Here is a 25,013-nt window from a genome sequence, read left to right as displayed (position 1 = left end):
AACTCCAAACCGCTGCCTGCTCCGCTTTCCTGCGTAATTGCGCACTAAACGTCAATGGGGATGCGCAATACTTAAGGAGATGTGTGAAACGCTCCATAATCGCATGGGAAAATAAACGCATCTGGAACTCAGACTGATTCGCTATTTCAACAGCTAAGAGCATCAGTGCATTGTTTTTTTTTTCTTTTTTTGCATGCGCAAAACCCAGCAAAATATACACTGAGGCGCGCACAAAAACAGCAACATTCATACCGCAAAAACGCTGCGGGGAGGTTCATCACAGATCCGTCTAATAGCCGAGCACCTGAGTGGAAAGCGGACAGACCCCATTGTAGTAATGGGGTCAGATTGGCTATGGGGATTCCCATTTCCTGCTCCCCAGATGGAGCAGGACAGTGGAACACCGGGCGCAGGTGTAAAAGTACCCTAATGTATGGAAGAGTCGGGAGTTTGTCTTAACCCCCACAGCTCTGGTTGTATCTGAACAAACCACAAGACGTCTGGAACCATGTCTGTTGGGCGGATGAGACCAAGGAGAAGATGTTTGCCCAGCGCCACATTGGGGCAAAAACCAAACACTATGCAGCCGCACGAACGCCTCATACCAGCTGTCAATGGCTGAAAATGAAAAGAATCAAGGTGTTCTTATGGCGCAGTCAGTGCAGACCTCTGCCCATCTGAAGCGGGGTGTGAAGAGAGCTGTGGACTAGTGAGCTGAAGCAACATTGTGCAGAAGAGTGGGCCAAACGGCCCCCAGAACTCTGTGCAAGACTCGTGCAGGGAAACTTATTTCTGACACATTGTCATTGGTGCCAGTGGTTGGGATGGCACATACTGACACATACTTGCCTCTCGCTGCTCCGGGCTCTGTATACACTGGTGGCTGCAGCCAATGGGAGGCCGGCAGGATGTCATCAGTGACGTCTCGTGAACCTGTTTGTGGTTTATACATTAGAAGCCCACATAATGGGTTTATTGGGCGTCACCAGACCTGACAGATGCTGCAGCGCCAGACTGTTGAAATGGTGTCGGGCGCTGCGGCGAGTATATATTTTTTTCTATACAATTTTGGCTGTGGAGAACCTGGAAAAAAATTAATATGTATTCTTGGTAAACCCCTCTAAGTTATCGCTACTGCTGGTGGTTTCACAAAGCCATTATTTCTTTATTTTTAGTAAATGGTATGATGTAATTTGTCTTGCGGGGGTCTACCTAATTTTAAGACCAGTTAAGAACCAGATTTTTTTTATTTTTTATTTTTTTTAGTGCCTTGATATGTAAAACCATAGAATTCCATGAGTGTACTTAGTTTTTCTCATGGCCAATATCTTCCACATATGCCTTGGAATAGTTTTACTAAGTCTCTCCCCCTCCCCCTCCGTCCTCATGCTCAGTGTGCTGCTATATGTTGTGTGAGGAATATTTGTATGGTTGTAAATACAGTATGGCGGCTTGTACAAACTACCTTTCATGGTTTGCATACTTCATGCAGCAACTTGAAGGGGTTTACCAAGTTTTCGATGTTGCCCCCATACATCTCATATATGATATTAAACTTTGCTAATACTCTCCATTTTTAGATGCCATTCAAAGTCTTTTGTTGCCTGTTGTCATTGGCAATGTCCTCAAGCAGTTTGATAGTATCAGGATGTGTGTGCAGTTCGGTTCGCCCCGTCCTGCTCTGTCAGCATCACCGCGGTGTTCTTATCCTCCCTGTGCAGTGAGCTGGCCCTTCTATCTGTACAGGACAAGCATGTGAGGTCCATCAGCCCTGTGCGGCTTTGTTCTTCAGCTTCTAGCATGTATAGACATCATAGCTGCTTGGGTACACCCGCCAGCTCAGAGGCAACTGAAAATCGGAGCCTCCAGAAGGGCATACTGGTGCTAAACTCGGGATACAAGTCATAATGGCCAGATAGTGTTATACCTCCTGTACACACATGACGGCTCATCCAGTAAAGTCATCTGAAAGTTTTGGGTATGCTGTAATCGTTATATAATATGCCATCAGTGTCCAGCTAGCAGAAGTCAGAATACTGTGATTTGGCCGATCATCGGAAGGAAGCTGAGCAGTGTTAGGAAAGTATTGCACCATTTTTTTCTCTTCCTTTAGCACTTGCCGCTTTCGGTGGCCGAATGTCCACTTTGGTCAACTGCTTTTGTGTGAACACCCCCTAAGGAGTACAGCTGCTCGGAGGACTGTTGGGCGACTGATCATGGTCACCAAAGGGGAAGCAAAGCATTAAAGGGGTTGTCCCGCGGCAGCAAGTGGGTCTATACACTTCTGTATGGCCATAATAATGCACTTTGTAATGTACATTGTGCATTAATTATGAGCCATACAGAAGTTATCAAAAGTTTTATACTTACCTGCTCCATTGCTAGCGTCCTCGTCTCCATGGTGCCGACTAATTTTCGGCCTCCGATGGCCAAATTAGCCGCGCTTGCGCAGTCCGGGTCTTCTGCAGTCTTCTATGGGGCCGCTCGTGCCAGAGAGCGGCTCCGTGTAGCTCCGCCCCGTCACGTGCCGATTCCAGCCAATCAGGAGGCTGGAATCGGCAATGGACCGCACAGAAGCCCTGCGGTCCACGGAGACAGATGATCCCGGCGGCCATCTTCAGCAGGTAAGTATGAAGATGCCGGACCGCCGGGATTCAGGTAAGCGCTGTGCGGGTTGTTTTTTTAACCCCTGCATCGGGGTTGTCTCGCGCCGAACGGGGGGGGGGGGGGGTTAAAAAAAAAAAAAAAAAAACGTTTCGGCGCGGGACAACCCCTTTAGCAAGGTGACTAGTGAAATTGCTGATTGAAGCATCATTTGTAGGAGGTCTTCACTTTGATGACTAGTATCTCCCCGTGCACTCCTTCTTATCACTGGACACTGAGTGGCCTGTTTATTAGAGACACCCAACTAGTATCGCATTGGACCTCCTTTGGCCTTTCAAACCTTAGTAGTTCGTTCTGATGAAGATCCCACTAGGTATTGAAACTGTTCTGCCGGAATATTGGCCCATGTGGACAGGAAGCTTCTTGTATTTGCCACAAGTTAGATGGATCTACTGCTGTGGTCTCAGCAGCTCACAATAGGGGTTCATCAATACATGCTGCTTGCACCAAATTCTGATTCAGTACGGTGCAACAGAAATCTGGATTCATCTGACCAGGCGATGCTTTTCACTGATCCAAATTTTTTTTTCTGGTCCACTGTAGCTTTTGTGTTCTTGTTTTTCTTCGACAGCCATGCCACTTGAATTGTCTACTGTTATAGCCCGTCTATGAAGGGGGGATGAATTATGCATTTGAACAGGTTAGTTGCAGAATTTGTGTTGTAGTCCGCTGCAGTTTGCTTGACCATGCATTGCATATTCATCAGAATGAGTCTTGACATCCCCTTCTGACCCCTTTTCAGAGGCCATTCACTGTATATACTCTTATAGGGCACATTCTCCAGAGAATGAATAAACATTACCTTGCTAAAGGTTTATGTTTCATCTGCTAAGTCTTTTAATGCCCCGACATTTGAGATCTCAGTTGGCCAGTGCTCGGCCGTCTATAGAAGTAAGATGCATTCATCTTTATCTATATATATATATAAAATTGAATGTATGCGTGTCTGTGTGTCTGTCTGTCTGTCTGTGTGTGTGTGTGTGTTTGTTTGTCCTTTATGCGCTACTACACCATCCGATCGCCATGAAACTTTGGGAAGTTGTTGAGTACACTCCTGGGAAGATTATAGGCATAGTACAACTATCCTACGATAAATGGTGCGCGTGCGTGCGAGCGTCATCGACAGTTACGCCCCCCCCACGTAGATCGTTCGATTTCCATCGTTGCCACTAATTCTCTCACTTCCCGATGTCGCAGAAACAGGAAATTTGGCACGAGCATTGATTATGTCATAAATAGGAAAAGCTAATGGGTCCCAACTGGATTATTCAATTCTAAGCGCCAAAGAATTAGCGTCCAAATTTTACGTACGAAATCTAATTTTCTCGCTTCTCAGTGTCATAGAAACTTGAAATTTGGCACGAACATTGAATGTCATAAATAGGAAAAGCTAATGGGTCCCAACTCGATTATTCAATTCTATGCGCCAAAGAATTAGCGTCCAAATTTTACGTACGGAATGTAATTTTCTCACATAGAAACATGAAATTTGGCACGGGCATTAAATATGTCATAAATAGGAAACGCTAATGGGTCCCAACTCGATTATTCAATTCTTTGCGCCAAATAATTAGTGTCCAAATTTTACATACGGAATCTAATTCTCTCACTTCCTGATATATATAAATGAATGTATGTCTGTCTGTCTGTCCTTTATGCATTACTACACCATTCATCCAATTGCCATGAGACTTTGGGAAGTTGCTGAGTACACTCCTGGGAAGATTATAGGCATAGTACATCTATCCTACGATAGGTGCCGCGCGTACGAGCATCCTCGACAGTTATGCCGCCCAGACAAAGATCGTTTGATTTCCATCTCAAGCACGAAAGCAAAAGGCATTACGAGCAACGGGATGAGTGTTCAACCAGAAAATGATGCATCCGCCGAACGTTTCGCAAGACAATTGCTGGATATTGAGAATGCTGAGGTAAAATGAAAGCTGTGCTGTGATTGGTTGCTATTTCTTATACTGCTGAGGTAACATGAAAGCTGTGCTGTGATTGGTGGCTACTTCTTTTACTACTGAGGTTGCATGAAAGCTGTGCTGCAATTCGTTGTTATATATTATACCACTGAGGTAACATGAAAGCTGCGCTGTGATTGGTTGCTATATATAATACCGCAGAGGTAACATGAAAGCTGCACTGTGATTGGTTGCTATTTTTTATATTGCTGAGGCAGAATAAAAGTTGCGCTGTGATTGGTTGTTATTTCTCTTACTGCTGAGGTAACATGAAAGCTGCGCTGTGATTGGTTGTTATCTAGATATATAAAAACGAATGAATGTATGTCTGTCTGTCTTCGCAGCAACGCGCGACGGGTAAGCTAGTATGCCATAAAACGACATTGGCTTCTACAGCGATATTGGAGGAGTTAAATGGAAAGACGTTTGGTTTGGGGGGATTAATCAAGATTTGGCTCCTTGCATCACTGATGATTGATGTGAATGTGGTTAAAGACCCCTTCTGTAGTACCCTTCACCAGTTATCCATACAGTAAGCACATGCCAAGGACGTTCTTCCGTCTTGTAATTGAGAAGAGGCTGTTACCTGTGTTTTGCATTGAAATGTCCCCTCGGAGTGTCTTTTGCATTTATTTACTGTGACAATGCTGGCAGTATTTGAAAGCACCTTTATTAAAGCATTGTTGCCACCAGCGAATCTCTCCTCAGTCAGTGCTTCAGAGCGGATGTCATGTAACAGTACATAAAAGATGGGAAGTTCACCTTGAAGATGAGACCATAAATCCAGCTCACTCGGGTCTCACAAGGTCTATAACTGTGGACTGGAAGCCACTTCTGAAATCTTAAGTGAGGCTGTTTGATGCTCTTTATCTCTCTCTGCAATCTTCTAGTCGTGTCTTTGGGATACATCTGTATAATATCTAGCCATATTAAAAAGTAACTACTTAATGTAATTGTGTTCCAAACACGGGAACCGTTGGAAGATTTCCTTAAACCGGCCTTATAAACACTTGTTTAAAGGGATGTTCTGGTTACACAAAGTTGCTGTCAAAATTTAGTAAAGCTTGCAGTGTGGTTTATGGATTTAATAGGTTGACCTTGTAGTTGTTGCATTATGGGCTTGCTCAGTAGGAACGAGTGTGTGTGTGTGTGTGTGTGTGTGTGTGTGTGTGTGTGTGTGTGTGTGTGTGTGTGTGTGTGTGTGTGTGTGTGTGTGTGTGTGTGTGTGTGTGTGTGTGTGTGTGTGTGTGTGTGTGTGTGTGTGTGTGTGTGTGTGTGTGTGTGTGTGTGTGTGTGTGTGTGTGTGTGTGTGTGTGTGTGTGTGTGTGTGTGTGTGTGTCCAGTTCTTAGAACCATATTGCTGACCAATAGCAGGGCAGCGCCTTGTTGGGATGTATGTACAGAGCAGTTAAGTGGTGCCCCACAGAGACCCTATACTCACCTCTCTGGATCCGCGGAGAGAGTCTCTGCCGGCGCTCATATGCAGCACACAACGTGCTTTCGCTGGGCGGTGATGCGATTTCCTGTGAGTATCTTGGCATGCACAGCTTCCATTGACTACAATGAAAGCTGTCTGCGTGATTTTTTTCCGCGATGAATAGGACATGTTGCGATTCTCCCCCACTAGCGGAAAATCGCAGTTGATTTCCACTCGTGAGTAGGGGTGAATCTGTTAACATGGCATGTCTATGGACGGCTATTGCTGCGGGATTCGCGGTGGGTGTCTGTCCGCCAATCCCGCAGCGATTATCTGTCCGTGGGCATTAGACCTTAGACCTAACGCAAGCGTGGAGATCTGGATCTGTGAGACGATGTGCAGGCTTCTTTTTTAAGCAATATGGTCCAAAAGTGTTCAGGCTGCTGAAGGCTAAATAAGAATAAACAGAACTGGTTTTGTTAGATTCTTGTTTATCACATGGAACTATTTATTCTGTGTGATGAAGAAAACCAGTACAGAATACCATAGTTGTGTGTTTTAGCCGCCCCAGCTGCCAAAAACTTGAATAAAAAGTCATCAAAAAGATCTATATGCCCCTAAATGCTACTGAGAGAAACTACAGCTTACCCCACAAAAAACAAGCCCTCCCTCAGGGCTAAAAGAAAATTTTGTAAAAGGTTATAGGTCTTAGAATATGGTGACGGAAAACCACTTTTCTTTAAAAAGTAAAAAAAACCTTTTATTTTAAACTAGTAGTAAGACGCAGTTGTGTTTTGTAAATGTTTGTTATAGCGGTAATCTTACTGACCTGTAGAATTAGGGGGCCTCGCACGGGCTGGCTCCAGTTGCGGAATCCGCGATCGGCATCAGGGTTGAGTTGGACAAGCTGTGTTTTTCAGTTGTACCACTTTAATGTACTATATAATGTATTGGAAAGCTTTTAAAAATGTCTAAGTTGGACTAAATGGGGAAAAACACCACTTTTTTGGGGGGCTGGTTTTGTTTTTATTGCGCTCATGGTGCTTTAAAAATGACACCTCTGTATTCTGTGGGCCAGTGTAATTACACTGATGGCAAACTTTTTTTTTTCTCAAATTGCTTTCTGCTGCTTTTTTATGACCCCCTTCTCCATAGCAAAATAAAGTAATCGATGGGCCAATGTAAGGATTGTTTTTTTGCTGGGCCGAGTTGTAGTTTCTTTTGATACCATTTTGGGGTGTAATGAATAATTTTTTTCTTGGAGATATGATGACCAAAAGAACCCACAAACCCAATTCTAAGGGCCTCATTCACTATCTGGCAGTGAATATCGTGCCCATATCGCACTTGCCACCATGTGAAACCCCCGTGAATGCGGGGCGTTTTCATGTGAAAACAGCCTCGCATCACTTCAGGGATGAAGGGAATCCCCGTCGTGGCAGAGGATCGTGGATTTCTCCCATTGCTTTCGGTGGGGCCAGGGCTGATGCTACTGCTGGCCCCATTGAAAACAATAGGCAATCTTGCATAAAGATAGAACATTCTGCGATTTGTCTCCCGCATAGCATCACAGTGCTAGGCAGGAAAACATCGCTAATGTCTATGAACCTATTCAAAAGAATGGGGTTCATATTTGTGTGCCTCACAAGGCACAAATGTTGTGCAATTGTCACGCCTGTGTGAAAGCGGCGTAATATCACTTTTTTTTTAATTGATATGAACAGTGTGCGAAATTAATAATGTAATAGGACTTTTAGAGATGCAGCAATGCTGATAGATTTGACATATATGAATAGAATTTAATGTTTATGGAACAACTAGGAAAAAGGGTTTTGTAACTTTAATATTTTTTTTAAGCTTTTAGTAATTAAACAAAAAAAAATTGTTACTTTTTAGTAGGGGACTAGAACAAGCGATCATATGATTGCTTGTACAATATACTGCAACACTTCAGCATTACAGCTAAATAGTTAGATGGCTAGGATCAGAGTTATCTCTGTTCTCGGCCGTAGTGACAGCCGACACTCACCGCTTATGTGTGCGTTTGGCTCCTGACCCCCTCCATACACTGACACCCGGCATATGGCGGGGAAGGGGTTTATTCTCCATGTCTGGCGTGATCCAAACCGAGGTTGATTTGATTGATATATACTGTATGATGGAGCGGCACTGATGCTGAAAGCAGTGCTGGAGGTCCACGGACCGGTGGTTGAGCAAAACTGCTTCATTATTTTTGCTCTTTCCAAAAACGGCAATGGCGGTTAAAGTAAATTATCTCGCTAATAAGGCCACATAACTGTGTCTCTGCTTTGACTCAGTGCTTTCTGGCTTTGGACTTCAAACAAAAATTGAGATTTTAGCTTTTTCTATGAAAGCCGCCTACGCTTGTGAAGTCGCTGGTGTGTACACATCTGTAATTGTGGCAGCTACCGAAATGCTTTCATGGTTTTGTTTTTTTTTGTGTGTGTGGAACACTTGCAGGTTATTGTTGAAGCGACGCTGCCAAGCGCATTAGAAAAGCTGGCAGAAAAGGAGTTAATAAGATCACACAGCGTATATAGCGCTGCCGATCCTGCAACCGACAAATCCGCAGTGTCTTAATTGAGATAAAAATGCTTTGCTGAACAGAGACAAACAACAAAATGTGAGCGCGCTTGACAGGACGGCAGATGGCTGGAAGGTGGCACCACTACATTGTCCTAGTTGCTGTTGGCTTGCGGAGAGGTTATTTGTCTTGCGTTCTGGCTGCTGGAAGCTGTTGGCATTGTGTTTTGTGTGTTCTGTCATTAGAGAGAAGTGACTCTTTGAGCAGCCGCTGTGCGGAGGGAGGCAGCAAAGACCTGTTGCTAGCAAAGCTTTATATCTTCCAATTTAATTTTCTCTAAAGATAACGGTAAATACCTCTCGTCAAGTTTCCCGGTACACAGAACCGCACTGCTGCACATAATGAGACGGCTCTTAATCCCTACCTCCTTCAGGAACCCTTTATAATTACACAAGGAGGATTTGTCCGGCCCTTTGTAGTGGGATAACGTAACACCGTAGCTTACAGATTGTACCCGCAGAAATACCTTGAAAGTCCAAAGAAATACCGATACTTCAAAGTCGTATGTATGGAAAGGAAAACGCCTCAACAAGGTTCCTTCTACAAGTTTTATGGCTTGACATGGTGGCAATTATGTGGTATGAAGAAAGAAGAGTCAGGAGGCCATTATTTCTGATGGGAAGTATGGGTAATATGAACATTGGGTGCCTGCATGCTGTAGTGTAATTCTGGCCCTAAGGCCGCCAGCACACAAACAGACTGGCATTGCCGAATCGGCGGTTGGCGTCCACACCACCGATCCGCAGTAAATACTGTTCGTAACATGCTATGGAAAAATGCTACTACTTGCAAACTCGCGGAAGCCAATTGCGATTTCCGAGAGAGGAGGCGAAATCGCAGCATGTACTATTTTAGGGCGGGTTCCGCACGGACTGCTTCCATTGACGTCAATGGAAACCCTCCTGACCCGCGGCCCCTCCGAAATTGACATTGAGGATATGTCGCGGGTACCCACGTCATCGCCTACTGACAGTGCTGGAAAAGCAAACCCTTAAATAAAAAAAAAACAAAAAAAAAAAAACAACTGTACTGCGCATGTCCAACGGTGAGCTGTCCGGATCATCTGCAATACAGATGAAAACGAAAGAAGACATGTAGGTGCGGTCGCTGGGTCCGGTCAGGGTCGGATTCCGCTGCAGGCTCCCGAATCTGGAATCCAACCCGGTCTTGTGCTGGTAGCCCTAGAACAAGTCTGAGAAATGTAAGCATAGGGTTTTTTTTTTTATATAGGTATTACAGCTAAGTTCTAAGTCAGTATAGCCTGTTGGGTGGTGGTCATGTACGGCATCGCACACAACACCCGTGGACTTCCATTATTAATGGAAACCACAACGCAGATGTAATCTGTACTTAATGACCTAAACAACTTTCATTCCATCTCAAGATTAGGACTTTTATGGTAAGTAGAAGTATTTGCAGGTTCTTGCTGAATGACTTCAGAGATATTAACCCGTTTAAGACCAGCCACAGTAAATTTACGGCACCTGGTCCTGGGCTTAGAGCACCGCCGATAGTAAAATTACGGCGGTGCTCTAAGTCTCCTGTTAGTGACAACTGATAACCCGGAGCAAAAGGCAGGAGGGGTTTTTAATAGAGATGAGTGAGCGTACTCGGATAAGCACTACTCGCTCGAGTAATTGGCTTTATCCGAGTATCGCTGTGCTTGGGTCTGAAGATTCGGGTGCGCTGCGGCTGACAGGTGAGTCGCAGCGGGGAGCAGGGAAGAGCGGGCGGGAGAGAAGGAGAGAAAGATCTTACCTCCGTTCCTCCCCGCTCTCCCCTGCAGCTCCCCGCTCCGTGCCGGCACCCGAATCTTCAGACCCGAGCACAGCGATACTCGGATAAAGCAAATTACTCGAGCAAGTAGTGCTTTTCCGAGTACGCTCGCTCATCTCTACTTTTTAACCCTTCCTGCCTTCTGCTTCCCCGATATACAGTGCTCTATGAGCACTGTATGGGGAAAGTGAAAGTAAGATGTTCTTTCACTACGGGAGCCTCAGGGGGTCATGTGACCTCCCGGGATTCCCTGCTACTGCAGAGCTGGAGGGTCAGACTAGACCCTGGCAGCTCTGCAGGTGACTGTCACCACAGGGGTTGCTTTCCCCTGTAACTAGGGCTCCTATGGATGCCCTAGCTACAGTGGGAAAGTGTCAAATAAAGGAAATAAAAAATGTGAATGTCCGCCAGAGGTCTTATATGACGTCATGGGGGACATAGTAAAAAAACACAATTACCGTATATACCGGCGTTTAAGACTACTTTTGAACCCCGAAAAATCTGCTCTGAAGTTGGGGGTCGTCTTATACGCCAGTAATACAAAAAAATGTGTCAAAAAAAAAAAAATCATTACTCACTTCCCTCGGTGTTCTGCGGCGCTGCTGCAGGCTGTCGCTCCCTCCTGATCCCGGCAGAGCATTGCTTTCTGGACGCAGGGCTTGAAATCCGCCTCCAGAAAGCTAATACTGTGATTGGCTAACACACGCCATCAGCCAATCGCAGCCATTCAATGACATCATTGAATGGCTGTGATTGGCTGAAGGCGCACGTGTGTTAACCAGTCACAGCCATTCAATGATGTCATTGAATGGCTGTGATTGGCTGAAGGCACGTGTGTTTTAGCCAATCACAGCCATTCAATGATGTCATTGAATGGCTGATTGGCTGACAGCGTGTGTTAGCCAACCACAGTATTAGCTTTCTGGAGGCGGGGATTTCAAGCCCCGCGTCCAGAAAGCAATGCTCTGCCGGGGACCAGGAGGGAGCGACAGCCTGCAGCAGCGCCGCAGAACGCCGGGGGAGGTGAGTAATGATTTTTTATTTTTTTTTGCTCCATTGTATTCCCGGTGTATAAGGTGACAGTTGGGGGGTCGTCTTATACGCCCCGTCGCCTTATACGCCGGAATATACGGTACATACATAAGTAAAACAAAATAACAAAATAAAACAAGAATATATACATAAGAAAGAGAATAATACAAAGCAGACGCCAACAAAAGCCGTCGCCGTATGCGCCCTGTAAACCAAAACCATACATACTATATATCAAAACGTCCGAAACAGAGGAACCCATTCCCATACTTTATTTTAGTGTAAATATAAAAATAATTAAAAAAAAAAATTATAAATGTTAAAACAATTTTTTTCTAGCCTTTTACCCCCAATAAAACTAAAACGGGAAAAAAAGTCAGTGAAAAAGATATAAAAAAATAGTCCTATATGTCTCGGAAAAAAAACGCAGCAAAAATAATTTTGGTAGCTAAAGGAAAAAAAATAGCAGTAAAATGGGTAAAATCCCTAAAGTGTCTGGTCCTTAAGGTACAAAACAACCTGGTCCTTAAGGGGTTAAAGCATACCTACACTTCCAGATAAATTTTCAGAATGAGTTGTCCTGAAGAGTAACACTACTTCTGGCTATTATGACTTGTATATGGCTTTTATCATCTGTTTTTCTCTTTGCAAGCTTTATATATAGTTCTCATATTCTCCATGCAGAATCCCGCAGCGGGTCCCTCCTTTCCAGCAGACATGATGCTAAAAAATAAGAATTTCCTTACCTGTCCGGACGCTGCGGATCTTCCCTCCGTCGCTGCTGGATCTTCTTTCTTTGGCCCGGCGGATGCGCTCGGCATGCCGGCAGCATGCCACGCGCATGTGTCGGGCACTCCATTTTTTTTCTTTTTTTTTTTTAACTGCTCTCCCGCGCGCAGAGAGCAGAAATTCAGGCGCGGGTGTGCCGTGGATCCGGACGGCTTCCATAGGCTTCAATAGAACCCTGCGGGAGACCCGCGCTAAAATGGAGCATGCCGCGTTTTTTTCCCCACACACGCAATTCGCGCCTGAAGGGGAAAATGACATCCGCAGGTATTTAACTACCTGCGGGTGTCCAATGCATCCCTATGAGGCGCGGATCCGCGTGCGGGAAACGCTGCAGATTTTAAATCACAATTATCCCGTGGACATGAGGCCTAAAACTGAAGTTCGATTTTTGTCACCCTCCTACTTTATTACATGTTCAATTACTGATGATTTGTAATTTCCAAGGGCCTATTATCTGGCTTTGATGCTCTCCCCTGTTTTAGTCACAGCTCCCACACATTATTTCTAGGAAACATGTTAAAACTTTACACCCCTTCATACCTGTTTAAAATGAACCTGAATGAGAATTGCAACACACATTTATACGCATCACAGAAGGGGAAATCAAGAATTAAAAACAATCACAGAAAAATGTCCGTTACTTACTGACTGAGGAGTGCATATAGATGCATCCTCCTCTCACCATGCAGGTAGCTGACTACCAAATGGAGGAGTAAATAACACCTGTGAGGACACCGATAAGACAGCCACTCACATTATACGCTGAACAATCGCTGCATTAAAAACCGTAATGGGTAAGTCCACCTTGGTTGGCGGTCATAGCTTCCAGACATCGGGGAACAGATTTTAGAAGGTGGCGCACGTCCTCCATGCTCAACTTGACCCATGCCTGCTGTAGCAGCTTGGTCACCCGGTGCACATAAGTGGGAGCAGATCTCTCAGTCCTTTCCAGCATATCCCAGCCGTGTTCAATGGGATTATGGTCCGGTGAGTTAGGGTCCAGGGCAGTGTGGAGAGTTCATTGTGTTCTTGCAAACACTTCCTGGTGATCTGAGCTCCATGACACAAAGCATTGTCCTGTTGAAAAATGCCATTGTGGTTGGGGGAAGACTTCCTGAAGATATGGGTTCAGATGGCCAGCTAACAGGTCCCTTGCCATTCAAGCATTGTGGTATAATGACCAACAGTGCAAGAAAAAGTGCTCCCCAGACCACGACACCACCACTACAGACCAGTCAAATATGGCTTCATATTGTTTACGCCAGATGCAGACCAAGCCATCCGTAGGGTTCAGCAGGAAATGGGGATTTGTCACTACTAACAATCTCCTGCCATGTGTCCAAGGTCCATTGAAGTTTTACCTGGACCCATGTGAGGCATTGTTGGTGGTGATGCAGGGTCACTGGGAGCACCCATGTCAATCTTCTGCTGTTGAAACCCAGTCGATGCAAGGTATGCCGCATGGTCTTTAACCCTTTAGTGACGGCCCCACTGCCTTTTTACGTCCTGGCCTGCTGGGCTTCATTCCTAGAGGATGTAAAAACATACATCTAGGAATGAAAGCCCTGCAGGCTCAGGACGTGATGGCTCCATGCTGCCAGTTACCGGAGGTAGCGATTGCGTTAAAGTGAATGGAAAGGAAGTTAAAGTTTCAGCTCCCCTTACGGATCGGATCTGTAAGGGGAGCTGAGAGTACTCGCCCCCGTCCTCCGCACCGTCCGGCATCTTCTGGGTTCTCCCTGGCCGTGCCGCCGGCGTCTGCGCATGCGCGCCAGACGCATTACGTCACGCGCATGCACAGAGAGCAGGGAGGCCTGGGAAATTTTAAAAAACTCCCTGCTCCCGGCTAGTATGAGTAGTTGCGGTTCCCGGTCACATGATCATGTAAAAGTTAAAAAAAAAAAAAAAAAAAAAAAAAAAAGTTTAAAAAGTGAAAAGAAAAAAAGTTTTTCATCTCCCCTCATGGATCATATCCATGAGGGGAGATGAAATTAGGCACCTAAAGCCCCCAGATTTATCCGTGGACCTTGCCTGGCTTCTGCGCACGCGTCCGTTGCCAAAATGGCGGATGCAGGCGCAAGAGCCAAGAGCCTGGAGATTTCATGGGGGGCCACGGGTATGCGTTTACCAATCACGTGATCGCCGTTATCCAATGGATAACGGCGATCACGTAAAAGTAAAAAAAAGCTCAATTTTCACCTCCCATCACGGATCGGATCCGTGAGGGGAGGTGAAATTAAATAAGGCCACCGGCGATGTCCCCTGACGGGATCCTTATCCGCGGACCTTTCCCCAGTTTTGGCGCATGCGCCCGTCGCCAAAATGGTGGACGCAAGCTATCGGACAAAGTAGAGGACCCAGAGGAGAAGGGAGAAACCGTTTTTAACCACCTCTGTCTACTTTCCTGGGTCCATAGCACTCAATAAGCGCTAATGTACTAAAAGGTTACCGAGGGCTGCTCCCTGTTAAAGCAGAGCTGCTCAGCAGACCCTGATCAGATCTGTTAGTGACTGATGTCACTACAATGGGATGTTTTTCCTATAATTGGGGCACATGGATGTTTAAAAAAAAAAAAAAAGTTACAAAAATAAGTTAAAAAAAAACAACAAAAAACTATACATAAATTAAAAAGAATGACCGACTGCCAATGCCAACCAAAACCGTTGCTGTATCCGCCCTGTAATCCAAAACAATACATATAAAAACATCCGAAACAAAATGTGGAACCTATTCCTATACCTCATTTTAGCGTGAATGTACTAATTTAAAAAAAAATATATAAATTTAAAAATAGAATAAAAAGGGGGGGGGGGGGAAGTTAGTTAAAGATATGTTTAAAAAAATGGTAGTGTATGCCACGTGGGGTGGGGTGGGTGGCACAGCAAAATTACCTTTTTGGTAGCTGAAGGGGAAAAAAAATAGGGCAGTAAAACCACCACTTGGTAAAATCCCTAAAAAGTGTCCAAAACACCCTGGTCTTTAGAGGTTAAAAGATCGTGCAACCCACCTTGCACAAAAAGAAAAAAAAAATCTTCAGGTTAGGCTAACATGTTGCAGCCACTGTGCTTCCCCCCCCCCCCCCCCCCCCCCCCCACTGTGCTTAAATAACAAAAAGCTGTACTTGCCGGTCTTCTGCCGCCACGATCCAGCGCTGCAGCCTCACCACGGTCCCTGTGTTGTGGCATGTGAATGTCCGCTGTTTACTGCCCGTTTTCCTGACATCAGCACTCACATCCTGGGTGCCACGAGTTTGGAACGGTGACGTTGCAACTTCTGATTACCTGCAACTGTCAGGCGACTTCTGGTGATGTCTTCCACAACGAAACCCTGGGATGATGGCAAGTATTGCTCCTTTGGGTGCTATAATGCTGTCTGGTAACCGGATGACCCCTTTTAAGCTGGTATTGATTTGAGTTACACATGCTCTGGATGGCCCATGATATATACCTGTCTAATGTGCCAAGCTCACAATCCATTTTTAAGGTCTTCTTTTTTTTTTGTGTAGTTTTTAGTTTCCATAAGTACAAAAACAAACGGCCGCAGATAATGAAGAGGGAGATTGTAGCGTTTAAGAGACAGCAGTAATTCTCCCGCTGAGTTACATTATCGCCGCCTCTCATGCCATCTCCTGTGAAGTGCTTAATTTTCTCCGTGTAATTGCAGCATCCTGCAAATAACGACAATAAGACAAGTCTTTGAATCGCATGATCCCTGGGCCATTATTGTCAGACCTTCAACAGAGAACTTTCAGTGGCAATCCATTTAAGAGCTGCTTCTCAGGTAATACTCGGAGCTGTGGGGAAGAGCGCTGACTACATACAGGAACCTACAGCCAACACAAATGACAGTAGGCACACAAAGCCGGCATAATCATTCTCAAAACCTTGACGTTAGTGGAAGCGCTTCGGGAATTACTGACCCTTTATATGTTTTGTAATGGATACAAGAACTTAAGTTCTGCCATTTACTGCTCTTTTACAGCAGGACGGGAAACTGTTAGTTGATTTTGTTGTTTAAAGCCCTTAGGCAAACTAGATGGCATTTGGCACATAAGTGATGTAATTTGAAGTGGTAGGGAGCGGACAAGATTGCCAAGTTGCTGTGCAAGTAAGGTAGTGGTGAGAAGCAAGCATTACCATCCTGCCTTACAGTAAAGCCTGATTTGTAAAACACTTTAGCCTGTAGTCCGACTATTGTAGCTTGCAGATGTTATGCTGCCGGTAAGGATTGGATGTATTAATGAAAGTATTTAAAGGGAATGTATCATGTATTAGATGTACAGTAAATGGGTAGACGTTAAAGGGGTTGTACCGAGATTTAAAGTTATCCCCATCCATAGGATAGGGAATTATTTGCTGATTAGTAATGGTCCCACGGAGACCCCGGCTAATTTTGAAAATGGCAGGGAGGGAACTCCTGTCCCCATCGTCCTGACTGCGGACTTACTGCATCCCTTGCATTGAGGAGGAGGAGAATGAATGGAGAATTGGTCGCGCAAGCATGCTGCCGCTCCGTTAGTTTATCATGGAACTACTGAGAGACCTAAGTGACAAGCCCTCTGGTATTTCCATCAGCCCCATTGAAATGAATGGAGCGTGTTCTCGACCAGCCCTCCATGTGGGGAGTGGCGACCCCACCGTGACAGGCAGAGAGGGACACGGAACCGCTGTTCTTGAGACTGCTGGGAGTCTCAGTGGTCAGACGCACACCGCTCAGATGCTTATCACTTATCCTGTGTATATTGGATCATTTATTTCCCTTATGTCCCTGAGAGACCACCTCACATCTGGACAGGAAATGGGAACCTCCCAGATCTCTTTATGGGCAGGAACATCCATCACCTCCTCAGATCCTGACCATGGGACGGGTTGGAAAATGCTGAGGTAAGGTAGCTGTTTGGCTACCTCTGATCGTTTCCAGATCTCTAAAGGTGGCGGACTGCAGGTCCTTGCTCCCAGACTCGGTGACATGAGGTTACTTGTCTGGTGTAAGTTTCCATGGGGAGCCAGCAGGAAGGCCTGTAATCCTCCTCTGGTCTCCTGCAGCAGGTGCTCAGCTCCCCTGTCTCTGGAGGTTGTGGAGGGAAGTTTATTTCTCTGCCTCCTGGGATTCTTCTCCTGCAGTTGTGGGAGAACCCTTCAGTGGTGATATACTCCTTGTTTTGCTGCACGCAGAGGTTTTTGGTATGGGACCTTCTCTTTTATTTGGGTCCTCCATCAACAGGTAGCATTCAGGTATGTACTTATCTGGGCGACACCTAGTATTACCACTGGTTGGCATAGAAGAGTTGGGTGTAGAAATGAGCGCCTTCAGAATGGATCTCCAGCCAGTCCAGAGAAGAATTACCCTAATTAAGGGATTGGATTCTGCATTGACCTTAACCCTACAGGAATGAAAAATTATAGGGGATGTGCTCTCAATACCCAGGACCTATATGACCTTTGCCTAGGGAGGATGGCCTCTGAGCTTGACCTACGGCTGATATCCTTCTGGGTTTTTACTCTTTCTGCTTTGGTAATATAGCTTTGTGTGCTTTTGGCCCATATAGCCTTTGTATTTTATTTATGTCTTTGGGCTTTGCTTAATAGCCTTTGTATCTTACCTATAAGCCTTTGGGTTTTACTTATAAGCCTTTTGTGCTTTGCCAAATAGCATTTTTGCTTTTCCTAAAATAAGCCTGTTGTGCCTTGCCTAATAGCATTTGTGTTTTTGCCTATAGACTTTCTGTTTTACCTATGGTCTCTGAGCCTGACCTACATACTAAAAGTCTCAATGCTTTGCCTAGGGTTTATGATTAGAGATGAGCAAGCGTACTCTGTAAGGACAGATACTCGAGCAAGTATCGTCCTTACTGGGTACCTGCCTCCCTCCCGTTCCCTGCCGGCACCCGAATCTTGGCGAGCAGGCAGGTACTCGGTAAGGACAATACTCGCTCGAGTATCTGTCCTTACCGAGTATGCTCGCTCATCTCTATTTATCTCTGTGATTTATATGCCCTCTGTGCTTTGTCTAGGGCTTGTGGCCACCGCCCCTCACCTATACATGTTAGTCTATAGGCTTCTGGCTGTGGAGCTTTTGCCTCTGGCTCAATGCTCTGCCTATGACTTATGACCTCTGGGCTCTGCTTATGACGTAGGTTTTTACAAATGTCTTATGGCCTTTGAGTTTAGCTGTGATCTTGGGGCCTAATGGGTGGTCTTCAATGGGAAGACTAGTAGAAAAACAGGCAACTGAGTACAATAGGGTCCAGATGCATCCTGGGGGGGGGGGGGGGTAATAAGTTGTACTATAGTCTGTAGGATTGGAACGTCCATTTGGTTGCACGGTTTCTACATCAGTAAAAAATACTAATATTTCAAAGCTTCCAGTCAGCTTTTGAGTCTGGCTAGTACTCTATTGGGGGATTCTCCAACCCAATGAACTACTAGCCTTCAGTAGCGTACTAACGCATCCCCAGTTAGTAATCTAGTTTAATTTCTCATGGGTGCAAGTGAAATGACAAGATTACTTACTGATAATCCATTTTCCATGAGTACGTGGCTCATTTTACAGTGCACACATTGCAGCAAGAATGACATAACGTTATTCTATTGGTCAGTCCGATTTACTACGATACCACATTTTATATAGTTGTTGGGTTTTGTTTTTTCTGTACTACTTAACTTTTTTTTTAAATTTTCTGCCACCATCTGCTGACAGCCATAACTTTTTTTTTTAATTCGATCTGTCGGCCTAGTTCTGTGAGGGCCCATTTTTAGCGGGACGTCCTGTTGTTTCTACTGGTACTATTTCGGAGTATATACAACTTTTTGATCACGGTTTATTACATTTTTTTTTCCTGGGGACTGGGTGACCAAAAAAAGCTCAATTCTGGAAATGTATATTTTTCAAACGACCCTGGGGTATATAAAGTGTTAATTTGAGGTGAGGTTCCCATTTCCTGCCTGAAAGGGAGGCAGTCTTGCATGGTTACTGGTAAGTAATCTATTTTCATAGGGCAGACTCTTTGGTGTTGCTTGCCTTCTGTATTTGGACAGCAGGATGTACAACACCAGAGAGTAGCCCGGGTCTCGCTGCTCAATGTTACAATGTAATGTAAAAGTTCTAAAATACTTGGTGGCAAAATAAAATAATTGTTGGGGGGAAAAAAACGTCTTCTACACAGATGTTACTTTGTTTCTACAGATTCCGCTTTGTATTCTGCAGTTAAGCTCAGTCCCTTTTATATTCCATCATCACCAGTGTATTTATAAATTCTATTTCGATCACCCTCATTGCCTTTCTGATACCTGGAAACTTCAGTTAAGCAAATGCTATTCTCCTTCTGACCATTAGGTGTCACTGTATCCATTGCAAGTGTAACAAGTTCCCGCTAAGACTAATCTACAGAAAAGATTTCTGGAGGAATGAGCGATATATTCCGTTTTGAGCTCTAACAGAGTATTTTTGCATATAAATGCTATTTCAATCTTAATTATGTTTGCTGTGCACATAGGAGGCCTCTGCCAGGCGAGCTGTAATCTGTACACTACTTTTGTCAACAATGCACAATGCTGACTTGTTGGGAAGTAACAGGTTTTAGCCGACAGACAAGTGAATGAGTGTAGCTCCGTGAATGGATCTCGTATATCTGGGCATTGTTGGTTTTTGTTCTATAGCACCATACATATGTACTGCTCACATTGCTTAGGATCCAACAGAATTAAATAACCTTACTAGTGAATACATGTCTGGGACTAGCGTCTGCTGTTACACGCCAAAGATCCGTTTTGTTCGAAAGTAACATTGCGAATAGATTTTTATTTTGCTCGGTCATACATATGCTGAGAGCAGAGCTCACCCTGAACACTACCCGTATGCCCTCGTATACTACAAACTGGGCGAATGCACTTCACAAACATAGTGGAGTTATACCAGGGCAATCCTCAGCTTACGGCCTCATGCACATGGGCGGATTTTTGTGCGGGATCCGGAACTGCCTCCGCCTCCAGGTTCCGCAGCAATAACCCTCCATAGCATGCTATGCAAAAATGATTCTGCATGCACACGAGCGGAAACGAATTGTGGTTTCACTCGCAGATGGAAAATCGCAACATGCTCCATTTTCCTCCGGTTCCCACATGGACAGCTTCTATTGAGGTCAATGGAAGTCGTTCAACCCACGGCCTGCCTGCAATTGATTTTGTGATTGGGTTCCCATCCTCGTCACTGTGGGGTTACCACACCCCTTGCAGGGATAAGACTGAATGGCGAACTGGTTACGTAAGTGCAGCAGCGCTCCATTCTCTTTCAGTAGGATTGCTGAGATGCTGGAGCAGCATTTGTTTCTGTCGGTTTCATTAAAATGAGTGGAGCGCTGACCATGCAGTTGTGGCCAGTGTTCCCTTCATACTGATGTCATTGTGGGGTGAGAAGTGACCCTGCAGTGATGGGAGGATGGGACACGGGAGTCCTCTGTAGATTAGCGAGGCAGTCTCATCAGACCCCCCCCCCCACTGATCAGCAAGTTATCCCCTACCCATTTTTAACTTACAATCTTGGTACAACCCCTGTTAAGTAACAGGTCGGTGCCGGATGAGCTCTTCCAGCTGTATACTTGCATCTGCAATACGGATGAGGGTCTCGGCCTGACCGCTGGTATCCTGACCCAAACTACAAGTAGCATAGATTCTTATGATGCTCAAAGTAGATGCAGAAATATGGCTGCAATAAACCCTTCACGTGCTGCAAAACTTTATGGATGGAATTTGACTTGCTTTGCATAAATATGTAAGACAAATTGACACACTGCTTATTCTTGGTTTTGTTGACAAGTTTCCTTCAATGGGAAAATCTAAGGCCGAATGCACACAGCCGGGTCGGATTCTGCATGCAGGATCTGACCCTGTGCCCTGCCAGTGACCCCCTATGTATGTGCCTGCTGGCGCAGTAGAGATTGTGCCGTAGCTAGGTGATAACGTTGATTCCGCGACCTTCCTGCAATGATGATTGCAAAAGGGCCGTGGATCGGACGGCTTCTATTGACTTCAATGGAATCCGCGCTGAAATAGAACATGCTAAAAGCTTTCCCGTTAAGTGGGAAATCGCAACTGATTTCCACTCGTAGACAGGGAAGAGCTCCCCCCAAATAGTATGTTTATGGGCAGTGTTTGTTGCTGAATCTGGAGGTAGATGCCCTCTCCGGATTCCAAAATACAAATACACCTATGTGCATTTGGCCTAAATCTGTATTAAAAATCTGTAAACCATGTGTTGTGTGCTTTGATGCAGATTACCCTCAGATTAGCCAGACCCAGAAGTATTCCTGCATAATCATGAGCTGTAGCCTAGCCACACCCACCCTACAGCCAATGATTGGCAGCTCTCTATATATGCATAGTAATGGGCAGACAGCAGTCAATCAGTGGCTCCAGGGTGGGTGTATCTATTCTGCAGCTCATGAATATCCAGGACTACTTCTTGAGTTTTTGAGAAAAGGTATGTTTCTCAAAAACTACTGCACAGATCGACACAGCAGACACATCACTGTACTCAATGTGACCGGCACTCTCTTTTAATTGTACAGGTGTGCACGACCTTGCTAACGTTTGCTTTTGACACAGAAACCAGTATCCTAATCGCATTGTTACTGCACTCCATTACTTGGTGACTTGGAGTTGTTTTGTACGCCCCCCCCCCCCCATTCCCGCTAATGCCATGCTGTTCTCACTACTGCCTGACATCACCTTCCCATACATTGAATGCCTCACCACCCATGTGTGAAGGCTAAGAAACTGGTATCTGGGCGCTGCTCCCCTAATGAAGGTCTCAAGACAGTAGCATAAAATATCCAACTTCACTTTTATTAAATAAATTGAAAACCACCAGATGCACGTTTCGGCCTTAACCCCCTTCATCAGTTAAGCTGGGTGATTTACTTGACTATTCTCTGTAAACCAGCTTGACTGATGAAGGGGTTCACCCCGAAACGCGTATCTGCTGGTTTTCCATTTATTTAATAAAAGATGAGTTGGATATTTTATCCTACTTCGTTGGAGAGCAGCACCAAGACACCAGGTCTTTAGCCTTCACACATTCCACTCCACCACCGTTGGTAGGTCGATCTGGTTGGCAGCACCTCCATTAAATTATACTCTCCACACACATTTTCTCCCAACCCCATTCGAGGCGTCTGAGCCCTGAATATTTGTCTGGGTCTCGGGCCGCTCACACTATTGGGTTTGTTCCATCGCTTCTTTTTTTCCTTCCTCACTACCCATGTATTTGTTATGAGCTTGGTTCTGGGGCTGTAGTTATAGTGTGAGCTTGGTCCGGCTGTTACATTGTGATTGTTTTATTTGTTTAGTTTAGAGTGAATGTTCGGTGGCCCTCCATGCCATGGGAACTTTTTGCATATATTTTGGTCAATCAAGTAGGAATTGTGTTGTTAAGAATTGGAATCCCATCCCCGCACCTACTGCTCTCTATACATCGCTATCATCGTCTGCAATGTTGATCCTAGTAATGACACCAAGTATTGTAGATGAAGGCTTTATTACCAATGTCACATACTTACAATGAAGACAGATAATTGTGGCCTCTTATGTTCACACGTTCAGTTTCCTTGAGGTTTTCAAGGCTGCTGTCAAATTCTGTATAAAGTATTCAATTAATCACAGTCTATACCCTTTAGTTCTACAGCGTGACAGAGAACCGCTGAGCAGATGCTACTCTTTATCGTTATGGCCCAGGGAGCTATGTAGATGGGACTTAACACTTCACATTCTATTATGCCCCCTTCACTACCAAAACAAACCCGTACCTTGGCCCTACAACTTCTCATCCCATCTTCTCGTTATGAATGCTTATGCCAGCACTACTACTGTATCAAGACTCATGCCATGTGTTTTTTTGTTTTCTTTTAGTACCCTACCCCTTTAGAGAAAAATGTAACTGCCATCACAATTGTGGAAGAGCAAATAGGTGAGCATTTATATTGTTAAAACTATGCACAGACCACATGTATAATTAGAGCACCAATAATTGTTTCCATTTTTTTTATTTTTTTTTTATTTTTTACTAATTGTAGGCCATATATATAGCTGATACAATACAGCTTTATTCCTTGTCGCCTCTGCAGGATTCTAGTATAGGGTGGGGCCATGATTCATAGATTCTAACTAGTCTAGCTCATGGGGAGACAGGAGTCAACACTCTCTCGAATAGAGAGATCATTGACCCCTTAACGTACAGTTGCGTAATAAATGTCCGAGGTTTGTATGGAGCCGATCCTGTCAGAGAGAGAGTGAGGGCGGACCCGATCGATTCTGCCTCTATCACCAATTTGTCACACATCGACTAATCCGAGTGCTCTCACTGCTATGACCCCTTGTCATGGCAAAGCCTCGATCGATCACTCTAGCGGTATTGCAAGTGCAGAGTCATTAGAATACAGTTGTATTTGTACCCAACTTTCCAGGGCTTCTGCACGAATGCAGAGCGGAAGATCAAGTCGCCCCCTGATCAGGTCTAACACCTCCAACACTCTACAATGCCCACACACTCTGTCGCCACCAGCTTTTGTTTCCCAGGTAAGCTGGAACCCGGACTCTGAATTATTAACACAATCTGTGGGTCATTTTAAAACTGACAAGGTTTGATTAATAAATTGCGGATTTATTCTAAAAAAAACTAGCCGTGCTAAATATATATAAAAAGATGTTACAGTGGAGATAAGGTTTACAGGTATACACAACAGACAGTACTTAAAATAAAACAAGAAGGAAATAAAGGAAAGGTACCAGGTTTAGCATGTTCGGCCCAAGGTTCTGATCGGGCGGAGTCTTTGGAAACATAAGGGAAAGTCCATACACCATTGCGTACCTCCGAAGGTCTAACACTGGGACCCTCTGACCCCCATGTTTTTAAAATTTCCCCAGAAAACTCATTCCAACCGCCCCACCCTCTCTGAGGCCATTCAAAAATGGTGGGGTAAATGCATACGTACCTGTGAAAAACCCATAAATCCCTATTTTGGCCATATCTCCGCAGGCGATCCTCCGATCGGGAGTACATGCCTGGCATATTTCGAGTCATGATTTTATCTACTCGGTGATACCAAGCATGACACAGAAATTATAGCCAGGTACGCCATTTGGGAGTGTTCTGTGGTTCGCACCTCAATGAGTTTCAATGCGTTTTATTCAGCTGGCCCGCCTGATTCTGAAAATATAACTCCTATTGGGCTAGGACCTTCACACAACCAATAATTCTTATTAAAAGAATTTCTAATTTTAACTAACTTTAAACCTCAGAGCCGGAGTGTCTGTGAGAACCCAGCTTTTACTTGGACATTTTTCTTAGACTTCATTAACAAGTAAATGGTCACTAGAGTCTCGAGTAACTGCCTTCTTCTCGGAGCGTGCTCCGGGGGGGGGGGGAGTGAGCATGCTTGGAGGAGACGGCAGTAACTCGAGATGAGCGAGGCTCGCTCGAGTAACTGACCTTACCGAGCGTGCTCGCTCATCTCTAATGATCACATCATTTGATTTCCTCATGCTAATTCTAAGCAAAACAGACAAGTGGAGACAGGAGGGAAAGGGCTTAATGCCCTTTTACACACACAAGATGATCATTCAAAACATGGCTTTTGAGCGATCATTTTACATGAGCTACTAATTGATACTAATGCCAATTAGTAGCTTATTAAAGCGCGTGAGCTGCTGGGAGCTATATTCAGAGAACAGCGGATGGTCTGTTCTCTGAATACATTACCTTTGTTCTG

General features: G+C 44.8%; 1 protein-coding gene across 1 annotated transcript in view; it reads left to right on the top strand.

Annotated features, from left to right (window-relative positions):
• Positions 1 to 25,013, top strand: part of PRELID2 (PRELI domain containing 2) — an 87,480-nt gene that overhangs the window by 1,718 nt on the left and 60,749 nt on the right. Inside the window, exon 2 of the mRNA XM_066591250.1 lies at positions 23,155 to 23,212. Within this exon, the coding sequence (XP_066447347.1) occupies positions 23,155 to 23,212 (58 nt within the window). The remainder of the gene's footprint in view (positions 1 to 23,154; positions 23,213 to 25,013) is intronic.

The sequence above is a fragment of the Eleutherodactylus coqui genome, chromosome 2, assembly GCF_035609145.1.
Source record: "Eleutherodactylus coqui strain aEleCoq1 chromosome 2, aEleCoq1.hap1, whole genome shotgun sequence".
NCBI lineage: Eukaryota > Metazoa > Chordata > Amphibia > Anura > Eleutherodactylidae > Eleutherodactylus > Eleutherodactylus coqui.
This window is presented reverse-complemented; position numbering and strand designations above follow the sequence as displayed.